This window comes from Gymnogyps californianus, chromosome 4 (assembly GCF_018139145.2).
Source record: "Gymnogyps californianus isolate 813 chromosome 4, ASM1813914v2, whole genome shotgun sequence".
Taxonomy (NCBI): Eukaryota; Metazoa; Chordata; class Aves; order Accipitriformes; family Cathartidae; genus Gymnogyps; species Gymnogyps californianus.
In genome coordinates this window covers 14,089,872-14,111,106 of record NC_059474.1, presented here as the reverse complement: position 1 = coordinate 14,111,106, position 21,235 = coordinate 14,089,872, and the positions used below count along the sequence as shown (strand labels likewise).

Here is a 21,235-nt window from a genome sequence, read left to right as displayed (position 1 = left end):
CTTTGAATGAAAGTGACACACATAAGCACTAAGCTTTTACTTAAAGGGAGACTCTAAACTTGTAAAGAATCATACTCTGCCTTAAATTCTTTATCTCACTATTATCCAGAGGCTATTTCCAAGAGAAGTCCACTCCCTGCTCTGCCTAAAATATAGATTGTTCTGCTTGTCTTCACTTGGTTTGGAGGAAATCGGCCTTTGGTTGCGCTTATATTCTCATTTTCTTCAAAATATGAATATAAATATTGGAGGCTTTTTACCTAGATTGTAAGGTTTATGATGCAGAGAGTTTGTTCTGCTCCGAATGTGCAAAATACTTTACACAGTGTCTGACTGGAGTTCTTAGGAACTGCTGCACTAATAAAAATACACCACTTTGCAAGGGTTTAAGTGATTATAAAAAAAAAAATCAGGGTAATAACAACCTTTTGTTTTCAGGTGTCACTGATTCTCTTTAGATAAATTCATTTTCTGGTGAAATAAAACACAGTTTCTTAATAACAACTACCCTAATTATGACATCTGAATTTTTGAACACATTTAAATTGTACAGCTTTTCTCTTTAAGAGGACAACTCAGCCATTCTAGTCTAAAAGAGAAACTACCTATATAAAACCACATATCATGCAAAATATCTTGATTTTATACCAGATTTACCTTTTCATTCATTTTCTTCATTAATTCCTCAGCCTCTTCATTTGCAGCTCTCACTTTTTGGCATTGAGCCTCCATTTTCTTCCTAGTTTCCAAATTACATTCAGCTGTTAAAGCCACCATCTTCCTTTCATACTCTTCTTGAATCTCTTTCTCCATTGCAAGAAACTGCTTTTTGAAAATTGAACTCATCCTCTTCTCCACATGAGGAAAGAGGCTGTGACTTAAGACCATGTTCTTCATCATCATAGCAATCACTTCCTTACATATCTGCGTTCGATATGCCTCCAGATCAGCATCTGCCCGTGTCAGGCTGGCAACCTCCAAGCTGTAGAAAAGTAACCAGGACTTTTTGAAATTGCAGATTATAGGAAATTTCTATCAGAAAACAAGGGTATCTAGATTCATTCAATACTGGATAACCAAATGGCAGAGAAGTGCAGGAATATCACAGCATATGAGTTTACTAATCATGATAGTAATCATTCATTAAAAAGCAGGGTGAGCCAACTTCTACTACAGCAACTTTAATGAAATACATCCATTCTTACATTTCCATTTTAGACAGAAAAAGGAAAAGCTTTTCTTTAAAACTCAAAACATTCCCTAAGCTTAAGAGCAAACACAAAAAAAACCCCAAACAAACCACCTCTGTTGGGAAGCAGATGAACTGAGTATCTGAAGAGACCATAAATTTCACCAACTTTGTGAAATAGTTCTAAACTCACTGACCCATCTACATTGATACATCACTGCTTTGTGTTCCGTGCTGGTGTATTCCCTTCTCTGCAGGGAAGAGGGGAGAGTGTTTTGATTACGTGCCGATACAAATAAATTAAAATAGCTGATATCTATCTCTCATGAACATTAATCGAGTTCTAGAAAAGAGATTAAAACCAGAGGGAAATACAAGGTTTTTTTACACAATGCAATAAGTGTCATGTTGCATATGAATACATTCTCATTTATCTTTAATTAAACGGGAATTATAATTATTCTCATTTCAAAACTATGTAACTACTGTAAATTCTATAGCTTTGCCTATTCTGCACTCAATTCAGGATTGGAGAATTAGGTGGGTTTTGCCCCTGCATGTCAATATACATGAACGCACAGCACTGTATGCTTCTATGTGTGGATTAAGTATACAAGAATTTCCTTCTGACCTACAAAATACACTTTTAAGAGCTTAAATCCATTCTTTTTTCAGTTAGGCTAAATTACTGGTTTGATTTGTTCCATAGTCAAATCTCAGAGTAAATTTCAAATCCATAGCAAAGATCTTGGCAAGATTTGCAAGACAGTAGAATGAAACTACATTTAGAATGGCATATATCAAAGCATGCAAATCTATAAACACTTCATGTTTTTGTCAAACAAACTTTACTTTCCTTATGTAAGCAAATAAAGTTTAACTAAATCAGTGATATATTATTATCACTGCCCCTCTGTTAAACACAAGATGCATTTTCCCCATTTAGAAATCAATGGGATGGAATTAGGTTGTTTTCTTACAATGACTCAAATACTTGAAGTATTTAGGAGACATGAACTTAATCTATGATAATCTATCACAAAGAGGCAGAGAGATTTTCCTGTTGCAGTCTCGCAAAAACCCAGAAATGCACCGGCGATGGTCATACTCATCTTTGTGATCTGCTGCAGGGCTGGCTGGTTGCAGCTGCAAAACCTCCTCCACTTCCCCCTTTTCCTCCCATACAGAACCAGGAATTACTGCTGGATGGGGCCAGATCCCTGTGATTGAAACACTGTGTGCCTGAAATATTCTTCACAGTAATCTGAAGATGCTGTAAGAGCTAATATTTTCTGTAATGCCCCCAAGACAACACAACAATCCAGCTTCTCTGTGCTGTGTACAGACGGACATTGCAGGACAGCACCTGCAGGTACATAGCCTTCTTGGGTGGCGTTCAGCTACATTCATGGTCAAGTCCCCCAGGGCGCTGATCTGCTCCCCCTGCTTGGGGAGAGTCCTTCTTGCTCCAGGACAGTGGGGCAGCCACAGAGGACAGGTGACAGCAGGATCAAGGGAACAGGATGCTGAAGCAACACAGCAAGTACTTCAAATGGGCAGCGCAGATGTGTATTTTATCTTAAGTCTCTTTGCTTACAGAAGCCCTAGGACTTTTGCTGACATAGCCAGCTAGTACTAAGCTGTTTACTTATGACAACTAACTTAAAAAAAAAAAAAAAGTGTCTCAGTTCTGTGCAAATGCACTTAAATAAAAACAAGGATCAAGAAAAAGGGAGCTTATGCTATAACATTTCCCCAATGACTGTCAGGAAGTGGTAGGAGGCTCCCCTTCATAGATTCACCAATTCATTATTAGCCTGTAAAATCCAAGCCACCGGACTTATTTTTCTGTTTTAATTCCTGCTTCAAGTTCAGTAGCTCTGATTTAATTGAGGCATATCTGTCTTTTGTGAGAAACACCTCATCTTGGCTTTCAAGCATCCCCTAACAGAGAACTAAACAACACGTTAATTAATTGTTCCACTTGATAATTCCTTTAAGACCTAAAAACAGTCACCTTATCCTCCGCTTGAATTTGATTAGTTTCAACTTCCAACTCTCTTTGTTAGCTGGAATAACAAGTTCCTTAGTCATTATTTTTCTGTTCTTCATGCGTGCACTGATAGATGGTGGTCACAGCACCTACTAACCCTTTCTTACTAAGGTGTGAAAGACTGAATTCCTCGTCTCTCGCCCTGGAAGGCAACACTTCACAGCTTCACCACGTTGATACATAGCTCATAACACAACATTTATTTCTCATCACAAATGCAGGATTTTTTTCAGCATGCTTTGAAAAAGATTAAGCCATTCCTCACCCATCTCCTTACTTGTTAATTTTCCAGTCTTCTTCAGGAGTGATCCCAAGAATGAAAGCCAAAACCAAACACTATCACAACATTTCCTATTGTTATCTTTCCCTCAGTCTTCCCACAGCATTTCTTCCTACTTACTGCAAGTCATTACAGACTGGACCTGATTTCATTTTGAGCAAGATTCCCATGCTCCTTCTCGCCCACAAAGAGAACTCTGGTACCCAATTAACTCCACTCCTCCAGATCATGATGCCAAATGCAGGAGGAGCAACAGGTGTAGTTCACCTGACGCTCATGTGTCAGCAAGTGAGTGAGGAGGCTGTTAAGATCTCAGGTGTATTTAATCTGCAACTCTCGCCCTCCATTTTCCTGACAGCACATCTGTGAAGAAGGCAATAAAGCAGAAGCAGCACATGAACTGTTCCACCAATCCAAGGATAATAGCATGGAGAAAGAGTAATTACAAGCCACAGATCTCCCAAGTCACATCCTGGAAGACAGCAGCCAGACCATTACCTTTTTTCAGTGGCAGCTGAAGAAAGGTTGCATCTGTAAAAATTTTAAATCTACCTTCCACATGATGTGCTCTGCTTCTGGTCTGCCTCCTCCACACAGCAGCCAGCGGGAGTGAGACAAGCTCATCACATGCACCAGAAACCCTGCTTCAAGCTCTTACTCCAAATGAGAGGTTGAGGGCAGCCTTAACAAGCTGCATCATTACAGTCTTGGAGTCTGTACTGACTGTACAGTCTGTACGCCGACAGTCAGTACAAAACAGGAATCATGTACATATAATACACCAAATGATTTCAAACACAAGTCCATCAGAAGAACAATACTTACAATCATCCAGATTAAATACGCAATGTTTTGTGACACCTAGGAAAAAAAAATCCTAACCTGACACTGTGCCTCCTCAAACCGAGGTAGATTTAATAAGTTGCTTTAAATGCTCTGCACTCTGCTTGTTACAGCAATTAATGTTTAAAAGGTCTCACATCTCTTCCTGAGCATATTCAGCATAATAGAAACATGAAAGCCAATGAACTACAGGTAGCAGATGGCAACCTATTGATGAAAAAGATCAAAGCTTCTGTTGGACAAAGCATGCAGAGAAAGGATGAGCACAGTACAGAAGGTGGTACAAAAGTGTGGGGGGAAGAAAGGTGAACAGACACGTAGAAAATGAAACTGCAAACAGCAAGTGCAAAGATTTTTCACTCACTTGAAGAGGATTTAAAGATCTGTCAGAGAAGATCTGGGAAGGGAGAATCCCAGACACCAAATAGAGAAGCAGAGAGAGTGCCCGAACATCTGATGTCCTCCACAGACCTAATAAAAGAATACAGGAAAGCAGCTAGGGTCAGGAAAGAAACATCTATAGTTAATTTAAAAAAAAAAAAAAACCAAACCACACCACACCACAAAAAAGGAAACCTCTCATTAACTACAAAATAACTGTGTCTTTAAGTCTTATGATTCAACTTAGAGGCCCGCAGAGGGAATTTCTGAACAGGAGAATTAATAGCTGCTGAATTTAACAGTCCTAAAATGAACTAATGGCTTACACATTTTTAAAACAAATTCAGAGTTTGCAAAGATAAGAAACTATTGTGACACAACTTTCTGAAGTCTAAAGGGGAGAGAAACATCAAGCAAACTCCCCTTCGGTGACATTTTCTCACCAAAACAGAAAAACCCATCATTTTCAGAAGACTCATCTCTCATCTGCAAATGGTAGCCAATTAGTAGCATACGTATTGCAACAGCATCCAGAGGAGACCGGAGCCCTATGGCAGCAGTTTCTGCAAAAGCATCCCTTCGTGATACACAACGCTCCTGAAAAGCACATAATTTAGGGCCATTTGTGGACAGTTTGTCTCCACTGTCCCGGACGCCCTGCTGCAGCCGTGACCTGGAGCACCACAGCACAGCAGCTGCACCAACTCCTGCTGGAGAGAGGAACGCAGCCGGGGAAGGACAGACAGACACACAACTGCTCCCATGCCGCTAGCACCCACTGCTACCGCCTGAGCCAGAGCAGCACATCTCCTGCACCCACGGGCACAGTGCCAACGGGACAGCTGCAGTGAGAAAGGGAAAAGGAGGACAAAAAAGACGTGTTATGGTCCGTGTTGCCTTGTCACACTTCAGAGAAGTGAAGACAGAGAGAGGGTCAGACAAGGAGAATCGCACAGCCAGAAAACAGTACCTGCAGTGCTGGCTTTAGTAACAGTAAGCAAAGAAAGCCAATTCAAGTATAATGAGCATCACAGGTCTTCAGCTGCAGACATGGTTTGTTTTCTAAATCATCCATTTATTGAGGGGTTAGCAATACATTATCAGTTAAGTTGGGCTGTTTTGTTTTGGTTTTTTGTGGGGTTTTTTGTTGTTGTGTTTAGGGTTTGGGTTTTTTTTTTTTAAGTATCATGTCAACGCAGACCCTGTGTGCAGTGCCATAGCTTCCTCCCTTCAGCCTCTCCCTCCTTTTTTTCCCTCCTCTGCTTCCCATGCTCTCCTGCTGGGCCCAGTCACAACAGAGACTGCAAATGCTTTGGGGCAGGGATTTACACACAGGCTGCAGCACGACGAGGCGCAAACCTTTGCAGGAGACCAAAACTGTGCTAAAGTAGAAGCAGAAGTCATGGCATGAGGTCTGAACGGCCACCAACAGCTACCGACTGCCCAAAACAAAATTCTTCAGCTCTCCCATGCCGGTGCAAGGCGTGTTGCCTTTCCCTGGTCTCTGCCTGCTCCAGGCTGGGCACAGCCCACCTGTGTTAGAGGAGGTCTGAAGATGCTCTGTGCTACACCAGTAGCTGTATTGGCCTGCAGCCAGCTCTGAACTGGTGAGTTCATCCGTCAGTCCTGTGACACTTACACAGCTAAGCGTAAACTCAGCACAGCTCAAATGTGAGCCTACAGAGAATACAGGACATCTCGTCAATAAATAAAATTGCTAAGAAAGGTACGTGACCATTATCTAAGGATGCTTTCACGTGGATGAGTCACAGGTTAAGTTTAGCTTTCCAGAAAAAGTCACAATGCTGACAAAACCAGAAATAGGATTCTCACGATATACAGCCAAAAAAAAAAAAAAAAAAAAAAAATCAATCCCCAAATTAGGAAAGATGATAAATTGAGCTGAGAGACAAGTAGCTCTTCAGAAAAAAAAAAAAAAAAATATTCATGAAAACCTGCCAAAAGTCTAAGCACTAGATTTGGGAGCAGTTTCACTATCAAATTCCTTTAACTCTCCACAGCAACATAAAGACTGTAAAGGCATTTCAATTCTTAAATTAATCTGTTTAAAAAACATTTGAAAAATCCTGCATTTAAGAGACTGAGAACCTCTGCTTTGATTGCAGAAAGTATGAAAACTGATAAATCCATGATCTTCAGCAAACCAATTTAAAAAATACAGCTAGCTACAATACAGCTGTTGCAACAGAGCTCAGAAAATGGTATTTCACTGAAAAACTACTATGCAAAAAGAGTATAAAAAGAGACTCCAGTCCTGCTTCCAGTGAAGTCATCACACATTTTACCATTGATTTTAAAAGCACCAACTTCAGCCTGGATACTAACAAAAGCATAAATAAATATTATGGCTTTATGCATTATGCATTAATGCCTGAGGAGCTTCCAACTTTGCTGTGATCTACTCAGATTCTTCTGATCTATTCAGACGGGTGAGTATTCAGATGACAGAAACAGCAGGAAATATCAATCTTCTTTCAAAATGATACGGAATAAAGCATCACTAACAGCACTACTCTCAAAAGCAGACTGTTTTCTGGATGAGATAAATTGTTCTGAGTGGACAACAGAAATGACCCATATAATTCTGAACACGATTTCTTCATAGTTAGCCAACATCAAAGAAAAGTGCCATTTGTTAGATGAAAAAAGATATGTATTCATTAATATCATATTACTTGTTTTCTTCAGTTCCCCTGTCTTATGGACTCCTATCACCTATTAAGCATTTGAGCTTCTCTGATGGAAAAAAATGTCTAGTTTACACACTTGTCAAGTTTATAAGACCATTCATAACACAGAACTACAAATGCAGGGTTTAGGGTTCATTCCATGTGTATTCACCGTATCTTACTGTTATATCCATGTGATTGTTATTTATTGTTGTATTCCTGCATTGTACAGATTGCACAAAAACAGAGCAAAGAATATGCCCTCCCTTCAAAAATTCTAAAATTTCAATTACACTTTTAAAAATTTATGAAATACAGAAATTTAGCACGTCAAATTTTTTTTGTACCAACAATGTAACTATTTCTCACCATTTTCTATGTAGGAATATTCAAGTCTAGCTGCTATGACAATGTGATCTTTTATTCTCACTTTCCATTTGAATTCAGGGTTAAAAAAAAAATCCACCACATTTGCTCCATAGCAAATTAAATTGAGATGTACAGCAAGAAATTTACATTTAGAAAGAAAAAGTGAACTTTTAATATAGTAGTAAATTGTTTTTGACTTTTCTGTCAAGGCTCTCTGGAGACAGTTTGATCCTGTTCTCTAGTACATTGGCCTCAATGCCCTCTACCATAAGAAAAAAAATCAGCTGCAATGCATCCACATTACTTAGTGATTTCCCAAAATAACTGGCAGTATGTATTGTGTATCAGCAAGCAGGTTCAAGTTCAACTAGAGCTTTGACAAACTCAGTGAAGCATAGCTGTACAAAATGAAGATGAAAAAGGAAAGCTGTAGTAGTGGAAAGCCATTTAAAGAAATTAAGTTGCCTTTAACATATCTGTATGTGCTGAGACTATGAGCATGGCCAGACTTCATCACACTGGACACAAACCCAAACTGCTCAGCTCTCTTCATTTTCTGTTCTAGACATACAGAAAAAGAGACCCACAACATTTTGGAACATGACGTTCTAGTGCGACGTCAAATATTCAAATCATATAGCTTCTTCTCATTAATATTCATTGCCAATGGGCCAATATTCAGGAATATACACAGTAAGAAACCTACTGAGAATAAAGGCTAAGCTATTTTGCTGCATAATGTACATCAAGGATATGACTTATTAAGACTAAACTCACAAAATCAGTAACTAAGAAGCTTCCTTATGCAAAATTAAAAGTATGTTTTGTTCTCTAGCCAATCCTCCTGACATTGCAAACTGTCTACATTCCAAAGATGTCCTTGTCCATAAATATTGAACACAGGCTCCTAACGTATTTGCTAAACAATTTGGCACTGTCACTTCATAAAAGACATTAACTATTAACATAGCTTTACGTCGTAAAGAGGACAAAAAAATCCTGTGGCTCTTACTTTTCTGAGTAATTTTCTCATTTGTGTCTGGGCAAAAGAACAAAGCACCAGAATGATTCCAACCATGTTTACTATCACAGTGCAATTTAAAAAGAATATATCAATTATGTTGGCAAGCTTATATGTATGCCACATAGAGAAAATGACACATTCCTTCTGCACCAATATGGAGAAGGAATTATCAAATTAGCATACAAGCAAGATGTTGTTGGTTGGTTGAAAATATCTAAACTATCAAAAGCTCTCTAACAAAAGCACCTATACTTTTGCCTCCCCAAATAATAAAAAACAGGATTATGATGCTAAAATTCATATTGGTATACATATGACTTGAAAAAATTGTGCTCAAAATACAAGCCCAGTTCTTATCCTCAGTATACTGCCACTCCTGTAAGACAATACAAACCTCATTCCTCAGTTCCTTACAGAAAACCCAACTATTCTATTGGGTGACACTAAATGTAATCAAACAAATGCAATATTGTTGAAAAACTGACTGTGACCACAATTAGTAAAATTACAACATTTCATTCAGGCACAGTATCCATTCAAATTGACTGCAATTATCTGTTAATAAATTACAAATGCTTAATCTTTTTTTTTCCCATTATGCTTTGCAAATTACTATCCTTAAAGCAGGTAATTCAGTAAGAAGAAGGATTACTCCATTCTGGTTTTAGCCTACATCACTGTCACAGAAGCTCCTAAGGCAATGGTACAGTATCTTATCTTTGTCTTTGGAACCAGCTAAAAACCTGGATAATGTACAACAGTTTATGAAGTACAAGACTAAAATGAAACCTTTAAGGAATATAGATCAGAAATTAAAGGACTGCTTTGCCCCAACTGGCAGAATGAATAAGGAATCAACATTAAGACATGAGGAAGCATCCTAAGCTAAATATCATATAAAAGTGTTAACAATGAGAGATAAAACAAGTGGTGTATTATACCTACTGAAGAAAGCACAAACAATACTGCATGTATCTAATATAGGCATTAAATTAATGCTGTAGCCTTTTTTACCAACCAGCCTGCAAGACTGGGGCTCATCTCACTCACCTCCAGACCCCTACAGCTGAGCTAATCAGCCCAGGCTCCAGGCTTTAGGGTCAGTGGGCGCAGCAGCCATATGACTCATTTTTTCTATGTCTACTTTAGGATGAGAATAATCATACCCTAGAAGTGCCCTTTTTCACCTCTGAGTAAAAAACGGGAACTCAGGGCAACTTGGTGTAGGAGTTCACATTGCAGAGATCTTCACTCAGTCACATAAACTGCACCACCAGTAAGAGAGGAGAGGAACAGGTATGTAGTAATTGAATACACATATTCAATGAGTGCCAATAAAGAGAGGGAAAGAATAGAAAAAAATATGGTAAGTGCATCTGTGTGTTACCTCCTAACAGTAAATGAATCAGAAGGTCCAGTTTAAAACTACAAGAAATGAGAAGAATTGGGATGATCTAAATAGGGATTAGGAAGCACCCATTGCTAAGAGGTAGAAGCTGATTTGAGCCCTTCACAGTAACATCTATCACCCTTTCAATCATCTTTTCTAGAAGGAACCACTGGAACTCTGGATGCCTTTGAGGTCTATCCACCATCCTCATCCCAGAAGACAGAAAAGATAACTCAGAAGGTGAAGAAGGTTAGTGACTGTTTGTTAACGGGCATCTATTTTATTCGCCGCAATGCTCTACCTCCTTAGAGGCAGAGAAAATAGAAACTGTGAGGAAAGAACGGGAAACAAGAGAAACATTTGTGCTAACTGCGTAAGAATATTAAAAAACTTTAGCCCCTCGATACATACTCAAACTAAGAAATGAATCCTGTTTTATAGGTTTAGAAAAAATCCAGTTATAAAAAAAATCCTATCCAAAGGTTTGCAAGAATATTTACCTTTCTAAACCATAATGTATCTGAAAATAGTCCAGCATTTTATTATTTTTTTCAAACTAGCTATTCACTATCCCTGAAATAAATTAATAATAAACTGAATTAAAAAAATGTTTGATCTCATTCTTCTTAATATTCACATAATAATTTTCAGGATAAGTCTTCTCAAAGCCCGAGTTGCTAAATAGTTATAAAAGCAAGGACCAATGTGCAATTTACAGAGGTAAGTATCCCAATTATCAAGGAAATGCAGGAAATAATAATGCTGTTAGTTACCCTTTAAGAAAGAAAAGTACTTCCATGGTCCTGTAGCTTTTCCTTTTCAGCTTCTACAGATTTTATAGTTGCATAATACTGCCTGTAAACTGACTTGCCAGGAGCTAACAGTAAGACTGAACAAGCAAAATCTGCTCTGTCCTCACATCAGACCTTTTTATCAAATTTAGCTGAAGAACAGATGACCTTTAACAGTGGCACGTTTCTGTCAAACAGCCCTGACTGGCCTTTCAACAACATCAGGAGAGTTTCTCTGCTCTACCCAGTGGTCCCTCCGACTGCAGCTACATGGCATTTTTCTGGCAGCACCATGAACTGTCACTCCTTAGACTCTGATCCAGCTGTTTCCAAAATATGCTGCTAAACAGCAATGTTGGCACCCAACAGGGGTTCTCTTTTCTAGGACGAAAGCCACCCTTTTGAAAGCAGAATATATTCAGCAATAGTAGAATACACCCTTTCAACATTTTCTTGTACACAGAAGTTTCCCTTTACTTAGCAAACCACAGAGAGGCAAAACTAGATGTTCATTTGGATTGGAAAACTTGCGTGCCTAAGGCCTAGATGGAGCTGTAACTTCTATAAGTGAAGCAATAAGAAATACAATGATTTTCAGTTCCCACAGACGGCTATTTAATACAGTTCAAAGACCTAAGGTAGTGCAGTCACAGGCATAAACAGACTCTACGAAAAAAAATTAAAGGGCAGATACTCAAAACATATTCAAAAGTTTGGCTGATGATAAATGTAATGTAACAGCAATGAATTCTTACTCTTCTAAAGCCTGAAGCATGTTCCCAGATTCTTCAAAGGACAGAATATCAATGATTTGGTCATTCATAATTATATCTTCACTAAAGAGATCACGTGAATTAAACGGAGAATGCTCCAGTTTGTGATTTTGACTGAGTTCATGCCGTATCTCCTAAAAAAGAAAAGAAGAATCACAGAATCATAGAATGGTTTGGGTTGGAAGGGACCTTAAAGATCATCTAGTTCCACCCTTCCTGCCATGGGCAGGGACACCTTCCACTAGACCAGGTTGCTCAAAGACCCATCCAACCTGGCTTGAACGCTTCCAGGGAGGGGACATCCACAACCCCTCTGGGCAACTTGTTCCAGTGCCTCACCACCCTCACAGTAATGAACTTCTTCCTGACATCTAGTCTAAATCTACCCTCTTTCAGTTTAAAGCCATTACCCGTTGTCCTATCACTATATGTACTTGTAAAAAGTCCCTCTCCAGCTTTCTTGCAGGCCCCCTTTAGGTACTGGAAGGCTGCTAGGTCTTCCCGGAGCCTTCTCTCCTCCAGGCTGAACAACCCCAACTCTCTCAGGCTGTCTTCACAGGACAGGCCCTCCAGCTCTCTGATCATGTTCATGGCCCTCCTCTGGACTCGCTCCAACAGGTCCATGTTCTTCTTACGTTGGGGGCCCCAGAACTGAATGCAGTACCGCAGGTGGGGTCTCACGTGAGCAGAGTAGAGGAGGAGAATCACCTCCCTTGACCTGCTGGTCACACTTCTTTTCATGCAGCCCAGGATACGGTTGGCTTTCTGGGCTGCAAACACACATTGCTGGGTCATGTTGAGCTTCTTGTCAACCAACACCCCCAAGTCCTTCTCTGCAGGGCTGCTCTCAATCCACTCATCGCCCAGCCTGTATTTGTGCTTGGGAGTGTCCCGACCCACGTGCAGGACCCCACACTTGGCCTTGTTGAACTAAGTAAGCTTCAGATTATAAAAAAAATTTACACTGAACATCTGATCTAATTTTATTGCAAGTAACTCTGAGTGAGAAGGTTCCTACTTATCATCAAACTATACAGCTGGAAAGGGTATAAAGAGATCGTGCAATTCAGATATGTATCTGAAATCAAATACACTACTTTTGTTTCAGGCTGAACTTTTTGTATATAACTGATCTGAAATACAAATGAAGAAATGAATGGAGAAGACAGAAGACTCTACATTGACTTCAGTAGGCTTGTGAAAGCCTTCTAGGAGGTTATCTTCCACTATAAACTTTCTAGGCCAATTTTTTTAAAATTACCATGGTATACAAATTGCATATGGCAAGATTACAGTATTATGAGGTGAACAACATGAAAAACTAATCCTATGAATGATGGAAGTGACTCAGTTCACAGTTCAGTGAGACTCCCTTGAGACTGAGGGCTAATAAAATTACGACACAAAAAACCCACTATAAATACCTGTTGCTAGGACCAAACTGGCCGTTTTTTATGATTTCATTATCACAGCTTTTTCTGTAACAAGAAACAAGGCATGCCCTTTTCATTTAAAGGGATTATTTTTTCAGACCTAAAAGAAATAAAAATTTTTGATGGACTGATTTTCAACCACAGAAAATAAGACTGGAAGTGATTTGTGAACTCCTCTGGTCAGTCCAGAGGGATGGGAGATCCACCACCGTCCGAGCAGAGGAGGGGTTCAAATCTCTGAGCACACCTCTCTTAATGGACTGCTCCAATCACTGTAATATTCTGACTGAGGTCTCTAGCTCCCTGCCATTGAAGTTGCTCCACTTTACATAAATACATAAATAATTAATAGAAGCAAGGGCTGGAACTTGGGCCAACTTGATGAATATTTATCAGACTCTGTATTTTCTCTCTCTGTCCCGCTATGTACTGAAATACTTTCTCCAAACTGGCACAGCTTGGATAAAGAACACTGAAAATGCTCGATCCCCAAACCCAACTGTTTTGCTTAATCACTTAAGAGATTAAGGCACATCCAAGGAACTAAGAGACCTAAATTCAAATCCCTGTTCCTGATAATCAGAAATATAATTTGGAGCCAAGTCTGCTGTGCTCAAGGTGAGTGGTCTACTCCCTGGGCAACTGCTTATAACCCACAGACATACTGCCTCTCATTTTGAGGGACAAAGAGGAGAGGAGGAACGGAGGAATATGAAAAGAAACTAATAGCCAAAAGGTAATCTCCCTCCAGTCTGAAGCTAACATCCAGGTACTGACAGCAGTTCTTTTGATCAGATTATCATTCTTAAACTCCTCTCTAAATCTAATTGCGCTAGAGATTAGAGGTTGTAGAGATTACATTACCTGCGAATCCAATCCATCACTTTGTGGCTTTTTATTTATCTTCAAAAACTCTTTAGACAATCTGTGTTAGTTAGCAAGTTATATCGTCAGATATCATCAATGAAAAAATTTAAATAAAGTACCATTACAGACAGTATGACTCACCTGGTCTTTACTATGGAAACTCCATTTTAGTATTTGGGTTCGGTAAACAATGAAAAAACCAGCACATGTCAATACAAGGGAAACAAAAAAAGCAATGAAGAACCCTGAAGCATGGATGGCATAGCTGTACGAAATCTGAAATTAAAAGACCATATTATTAAAACTACATTTTAACTATATATAAATATCAGACTCAAAGATTATAATTGTAAGCAACATAGTAAATTATTTTTAAATGGCTTCACACAACTTCAGGGTTTCTCAGCATTAAGTTATAATTACTACATTTTTATTAATATTTTCAAACAAGTGTCTATTTTCCGTAGGTTTTCAAGTCAGCATGGTTCATTATGTTCACCTAGTCCAAATTCCTGTGTAACTCCAAGCAACAGAACTCCCACAGACTGAATTTTAGGTGCTGTGACTTTTGGATGTCCTGCACTTAATAGCCTGTTTTCCAGTGTTGCCAAACTCTCCTAAGTCTCATTGAAACTGACGGCATTTGATGTTGCTCAGAGGCTCTGAAAAATCAGTCTAATGTTGGCTACCTTTACTTAATGGCCATTTCTCGATTCAATAAAACTGAGCAATCACCATAGGGAAAAAGCATCAATATGAGTTCAGAATAAATACGTAACTGCCAGTTGACAAAACCACCCAATTTGTGTGCATCCTTGCAGTTTCTGCATGAGCCAGAGTCAGAAAAGAATAGCAGGAGCACTGGAACCGCGAGCCAGCTAACAACTTTGCAGGCCTTTCACTTTAGCTCTTAATTTAATCTTTAAATTGAATTGCATTAAAAATTAATTTTTACTTCATGCTCCGTGTAGCAAAAGTTAATTCAGTGTTTGTTTAGTTCTCTGAGATCTTTGGATGAAAAACATAGCACAGCTATTAGTATAATGTTTCACCACAAACTAATCACCCTGCTGGGGCTAGAAAGTGTAAATAATTAACATGCTGCTTGCAAGCTGGGCTTGGTCATCTCTTGGAGCAGAAACCTGAGAGCATTCCATGGAGTCAATGGTAATTCTGCATAGGAAGCAATAATCAAACATGATCCACAATCTGAAAAGGATTTACTCCAATTTAACAGCAGAATTTTATCCTTGTACTGCCTAGTTTTTCTCTCCCTAACAAGTGTTTGTACACTGAAAATCTGTCATATCTCTAACTGAAAGGAACTGCTTCACGTCAGACTTTGTTGTTTCACAGGCTCAGCTCCTCAAAGCTGCTGGAGATGCTCAGCACTCATTGATTTCAACATGATTTCAGTTGAATTAGGCGATGATGTCAGTATCAAGGGGATCATCAGGACATTAATACAGGCTACTATTTGGCACTTGCACAGTTCCAAGAAGATCCAAGGTTTACTTCACAGTACTGTACATACAGAATCAACAATTGCTCTGACTGACAGAGGTATGCTTGGTTTGGTTTTTTTGTTTTGTTTTTTAATGTGCTTAGTCTAAAATAATGAAACCCTTGAAGCACTTTGAAGTTGACTAAAATGTTTTGGGACTAAGTATTTATCTGAGTAAGCCAGCCATGTGCTGAATTCCTTCTAATACCTTTCAATATCTTTAAGTTTTAAACAGAAACAAGAAAGAAAAGAAAAAGAGGAGCATTAATTTCCCGGTTCCATGTGTAATTACCAACACATTGTCTGAATGTTTTTTCTTGATGTAGTTTCCTACTACTTTGGCCAATTGCTTCCATTATGCTCCGTGCATACCGTGGCCGACCACTAAGGACACTCAGCACATCTACATCAGCATCAGTACCAGCTCTCTCCCCCTCTCACCCTGCACTGGCCCCCAGTTCCTTGACATGAGCTCAGTTAAAGCTGCCATCTCTTTGCATCAAAGTATCTTCATCTTTAAATTTATTTGAAAGGCGATTATGTAAATATTAAGTAACTCCCTTCCCTAACCCAGTGTTTACTCCATTCACAGATCAAAAGGGTTTAGCTCATACCCCTCGAACAGTCACTGAGCGAACAAACATCTGTGTGTGACTTGGAAAAAATGCAATTCCTCTTAAGTCAATCTGCTGTCCCCAGCTTCCCCGGTTGCACTAGGTGGCCAAGAGGGAATCACAGAAAGGTTCTCCTTGACCTCTGCCACACCAAGGCTCTGCCTGAGGTCCCACCGCTTTCAAGGAACAGGAGATGCTGTAGATAATACTTGGGAAAAAAAATTCTGCTTTGGAACCACTTTATCATTTTGTCTGAATTCACTCGCATTTGTCTAATTTCCAAGCACTTGGTGAAATTTAGGTATCTCTCTAGGCTTCTGCAGAAAGCAGGAATCTGGTGAGGCTATGGGTTCAGTGAAGCTGCAACGAAGCTGGTTAAGTCTTGATGGAGAAAAAGCGCTGGCTAGGGAATGATCCTGTGCTTTCTAAGTAAAGTAAAAGGTGAGACCTATGGTGGTACAGTCAGTCTGCATCAGGGCAGGCAGTTCTGTCAGAGGTTAAGCTCCGATGGAGAAAAATGGACAGGGAATTATCTGTGCTTTTATACTTACAGAAAATGGGTTCTGGAAGCACAGTCCATGTCATAGGGGGGCTGTAAACCCAAGCAGGAGGACACAGCAGGCGCCTAATGGCATCTGAAAGCATCACAGTGGATGGTGCAGGGCAGGTGCCAGAGCCCCTGCACAAGTCATGGCATAGGACCAGTGTTGGCACTGGAAGCCGACCTTGAAACCACTGACACACTAGTGAGCCTCAAAACCCATATCCTAAGCGAACTTCTTAAGCTGTCCCAATAGTGGGAAGAGGCATTACAGGCCCAAGTTTCTTTCAAGAACTGCTGCGCTCCCACCGATTTGAAGGATGCCGAGGGACGCAAGCCTGGTAAAAATCAGATCAAAGTAGTTATTATCATGCATCCCATGCAACGTGCTCAGATGGGAGAATTTCCTTTTGTCCTTTACACTACAGCTTCCCATTCAGCATCAAAACCACCCAGCCAAGGGCAGAGGCACACAGTACTCACAGCTCCTGAAGCACTGTGGGAAGACATCTGGCACGGACACTCAGATGAGCAACACTCAATATTTTTTCATAACCCACAGAATTACCCTGTCACAGGCAACCAAGCACTTTTTCCAGCACCGCAGAAGAGAAAATCCACAGGGTTTGTAAAACTTTAAAGAATAGCACAGTAGCCAAGTGTGCAAGCAAACCTTATGTGAAAGCTGACAGGACCAACCCAGCATGGCACTGCCAGGACTACATAATTAATTCTTCTCTTTTCTGTCCCCAAAGTCAACATTTAGCATCCACTTAGTCACACATGTGTGTTGGCTTTACCACACCCATGAACAGGTTTAAATAATGATTTTTAATAAATAAAATCTGAGATTGGGAGCATTTATGACAGCTGAAGATATAGATGAAATACAATACATCGCACCTTTTTCAGCTGATCATAATTTCCTTGCACAAACTGATTTCATTCTGAAACACCTTATGCTTGGCCACAGCCCAAAGGCAAATATTATGCATGTGAAACATGATGTGTTCCATAATTTCTAAGCTTTATTTTTCAAAAATTAACAGTATTCTCCACACACCTTTACCACACATTTTAATTACAAAATCTGTTCATTTAGTAAGTTCAAATGTAGCTGTGCCAATTTTACCTAACTGTGGAGTAGTCCCCAAGAACTTGTTGAGGTCTAACTATCAAGTTCAACCTGGGAAAAAACCACACTATAAAGGTTTTAAGTATAGTAATAGATTGCAGGAATTTTCATGGTGAGCTGAGACCAATGTAGCTTACAGTCTTAGCTTAGACATCACCAATTGCTGCAGATCAGTTCACACTGTACTCTACAGAAAACCATTCATGAAGCTATTTTTCTAACCCAGTCAGCTACTGCATGGCTTACACCTTTAAGAATAAGAGTTTCCAAAAAACACATTTATGGTAATTCCAAGCATAATTCTTAGCTATACAAATGTCCAGTCCTTTTAAATCTTACTAGATCTTTATCCAGGAACAATGAGTTCTCTAGCTCATGTATAGTTTTACTTTATATCGTGTTTCATTCTGGCTTTCATTTTAACAGAACGGGCACTTGATCTTCAATTACAAGAAAGCCAAATCTGGACTTTTATCTATTATGCTAATAGAAGCTAAGAGGGCAAGAGATCCCCAGCAAAAGAGAATACTGGAACAAGAGGCCCCTGTGCCCAATCTCCAAACAGACTACTGATTTTAAAGGTGGAGAAGAACTCATGAGACAGCCCCATGGAAGGAACGAGCAGTCTAGTCCTCAGGACCTCTTCAGGCAAGCCCCATCCACATGAACTTTAGATTTCAAATGATACAACCATGGCAAAAACATTCTGGGGTGAAACAAACTATTTTCTTCTGCCTGAACACAAATAATCACAGTGTTCTTGCCAACCAAGCCACAGCTCCTTAAAAACAGACCCCTTGCAACACGGCAGCCTGTCAAGGTAATGAGGGGCTGGGGGAGAAAAACAAGTTTGGTGAAGAGAGTACTCTAGCAATGAAACTGATGGATGCAGTGGGGATTGCTGCAATCAATGTAATTTTGAAGGTTTATTTGGCCTCTTAGAAACCATGTTAATTCAGAAGCCAAGAACAGAAAGTCATATTGGAAGGATGACTAGTTAAAAAAAACAAAAGGCAAACATAAACTATGCCTCTCTTACTGCAGTTTTATTTCTCAGGCTCCCCACACAGCTATTTTATGATTTGTGTATCAGCATGATACAGAAACCTTTTCTCACTAGGTGGAGGATAACTCCACCCTTTTGGAAAGGCAAAAAGGTTTCTCATGGTGGCTAGGCACAGGAGCAGGTGAGCATACTCCTCGTCACAGTTCTCTATGCCTGGACAATTCTTCAAATGAAAAAGCATGGCTAGGAATATAATGGAAGTCTGTAGATTTTCCATACTAAATACTGCTCCTTTAAGACAACAAAGACCCCCTATCTTGACTCCTATTTTCTTCCTCTTAAAATCAGAGAAGGTAGAACTTGTGTACGATTAATAGCCAATAGCTGAGTGATGAGATATAAGTACATAAATACATCCATAGCTCCTAGGATTTAGTTTAGATTATCCATAAGTTTAAGGAGGAGAGTCAACATAATACCAAATCATAGAATTTACCTTGGTCTTTTCTTCTTCAGTTATGGTGAACGATGCTGTCAATGATACGAGATGTGTTTTATTCTGAGAGAGATATAAAAACATTACATGTATTAAAAAAATGAGCAGAATCTACTGGCAAACAGCCCAGAGTCTCTAGAAAAGCCTCTCCTTGGAAGATAAGCTATACTTCTCAATAAGTTTAAAGCTGAAATAAATCTGATAGGAAAATGCAGTGTACTTAGGGGTAACACTAACAGACATGGAAGCAGCTGCTCTGTAGGATACACTCCTAATCACACAGAGGCATACTCTGATGCTCACAGAATTACATTTTTCTGTGCCTTTAAAATCTGGGTTGACTGAAAATGCACAGAACAGGAGCCACAGTCAGTGCATGTCTCTACTCTTACAATTCCCTGTTTTTTGAAGTCTTGCCCTCTACCACGCTAGTACCATCCTCATGCACATTGAACATTTTTTCCTCTAAAACAAAGGAGATACAGCAGTTGAAGTGAAAATACATCTGCACATTCCAGTTACATGCAATTATGAAAACCACAGAAAAAATATCACGCCATATTTAAGAATCAGAAAATTTTACTTTGGAAGAAACCACTTGTCCTGCCTCCTACTCAAAGCCGGGCTAACTCCAGCATTAGATCAGTTGTCTCAGAGCCTGGTGCAACTGAGTTCTCAAAAATCAGCAAGGATGGAGATTCGGCAGCTTCTCTGAAAAATCTCTTTCACAGCTTCACAACTCTCATACTAAAAAAGTGTCTTCCTGATGAGCAAGGAGGTTTTCCTTTGCTGCAACTTGTTTTTTGGTTAAAAGAAATTATTTTCTGATAAAAATATGCCAAAACTTTCAATCTCTCACAGACTACAGGAATACGCACATAGGTATGTGGAACACCATTATTTCCAGGATACAGAGATAAACTGGAGAGAAACACAAAAAGTAGAGAGAAAAGCTACAGGACAACACACCAACATACTTCACCTATTTAAGGAGGTCTAGGACTTCCTAAGCTATGAAGAGTAACTCATGTATTTACAAATTCATGGTAAACAATCAGAGAGCCTAAGAACTTCATTACATGCAGGCCTCACTGCTTAGGCAGACAAGAAACACCTTGGAGACTTTTTTACAAAAATTGTGAAGAGCAAAATAAAATTGTAAAGGAAATACCTGTGATGAACTCCTGAAAGTTAGCTTCACAGGCAGTGTCAAGACCCTGCCATCCCACATTTCTTTTGCATCAGGAAGTGCAGAGTAGTTGATCGCAAAGTGTTCTCCACCTGTTCAAACAGAGGAAAAAAACCCAATTGTGTAGATTAAGCAGGTGAGGTACATCTGCCAGTGCAATAGTGGCCTCTAAGTAATTGTGTCTGCATTTTCTTAAACAGAACAGTAGCTACACTGACTTGGAAACAACCCAGTACAGTTGCACATCTTTTTTTACACTAGAAGACTGGGTGTGAATCTCTGAAGAGCCGAGCACCCAGCTGAGCTCAGCTGCAGTTACAGATGTTTGCAAAATTTGAAAAGCAAGTTCAATATGAATAAAACATCTGAGGAGTTTTTTAGGTTCCCTTTTAGACTGTGCTTCCTCACCAGCAAAAGTGTTCTCCTAGGAACCAAGCTGCAGTAAGCTCACAACACTGACTTCAAGGGAATTCAGCAGAGCAGGCAGCCAGAGCCCGCCAGCATACTCCAGAGAGGAGGGATACGGACAGATTTGCTCTGTCCCAGGAAAATTTCTCAAAGATCCCTGGGGAAGGCTTGGGACAGCACTGGAGCTTTCCCCTTCTGACACAGCAGATGCCCCACATCCAGAGTAGATAGCTCCTGGCCATGTGAGCCCAGCAACATC

The 21,235-nt window shown here is 39.6% G+C and overlaps 1 protein-coding gene across 1 annotated transcript in view; it reads right to left on the bottom strand.

The window, feature by feature from the left end:
* Positions 1-21,235, bottom strand: part of EVC2 (EvC ciliary complex subunit 2) — a 76,418-nt gene that overhangs the window by 37,814 nt on the left and 17,369 nt on the right. Inside the window, 5 exon segments of the mRNA XM_050896372.1 lie at positions 658-982; positions 11,766-11,917; positions 14,225-14,359; positions 19,380-19,442; positions 20,551-20,660. Of these exon segments, the coding sequence (XP_050752329.1) occupies positions 658-982; positions 11,766-11,917; positions 14,225-14,359; positions 19,380-19,442; positions 20,551-20,660 (785 nt within the window).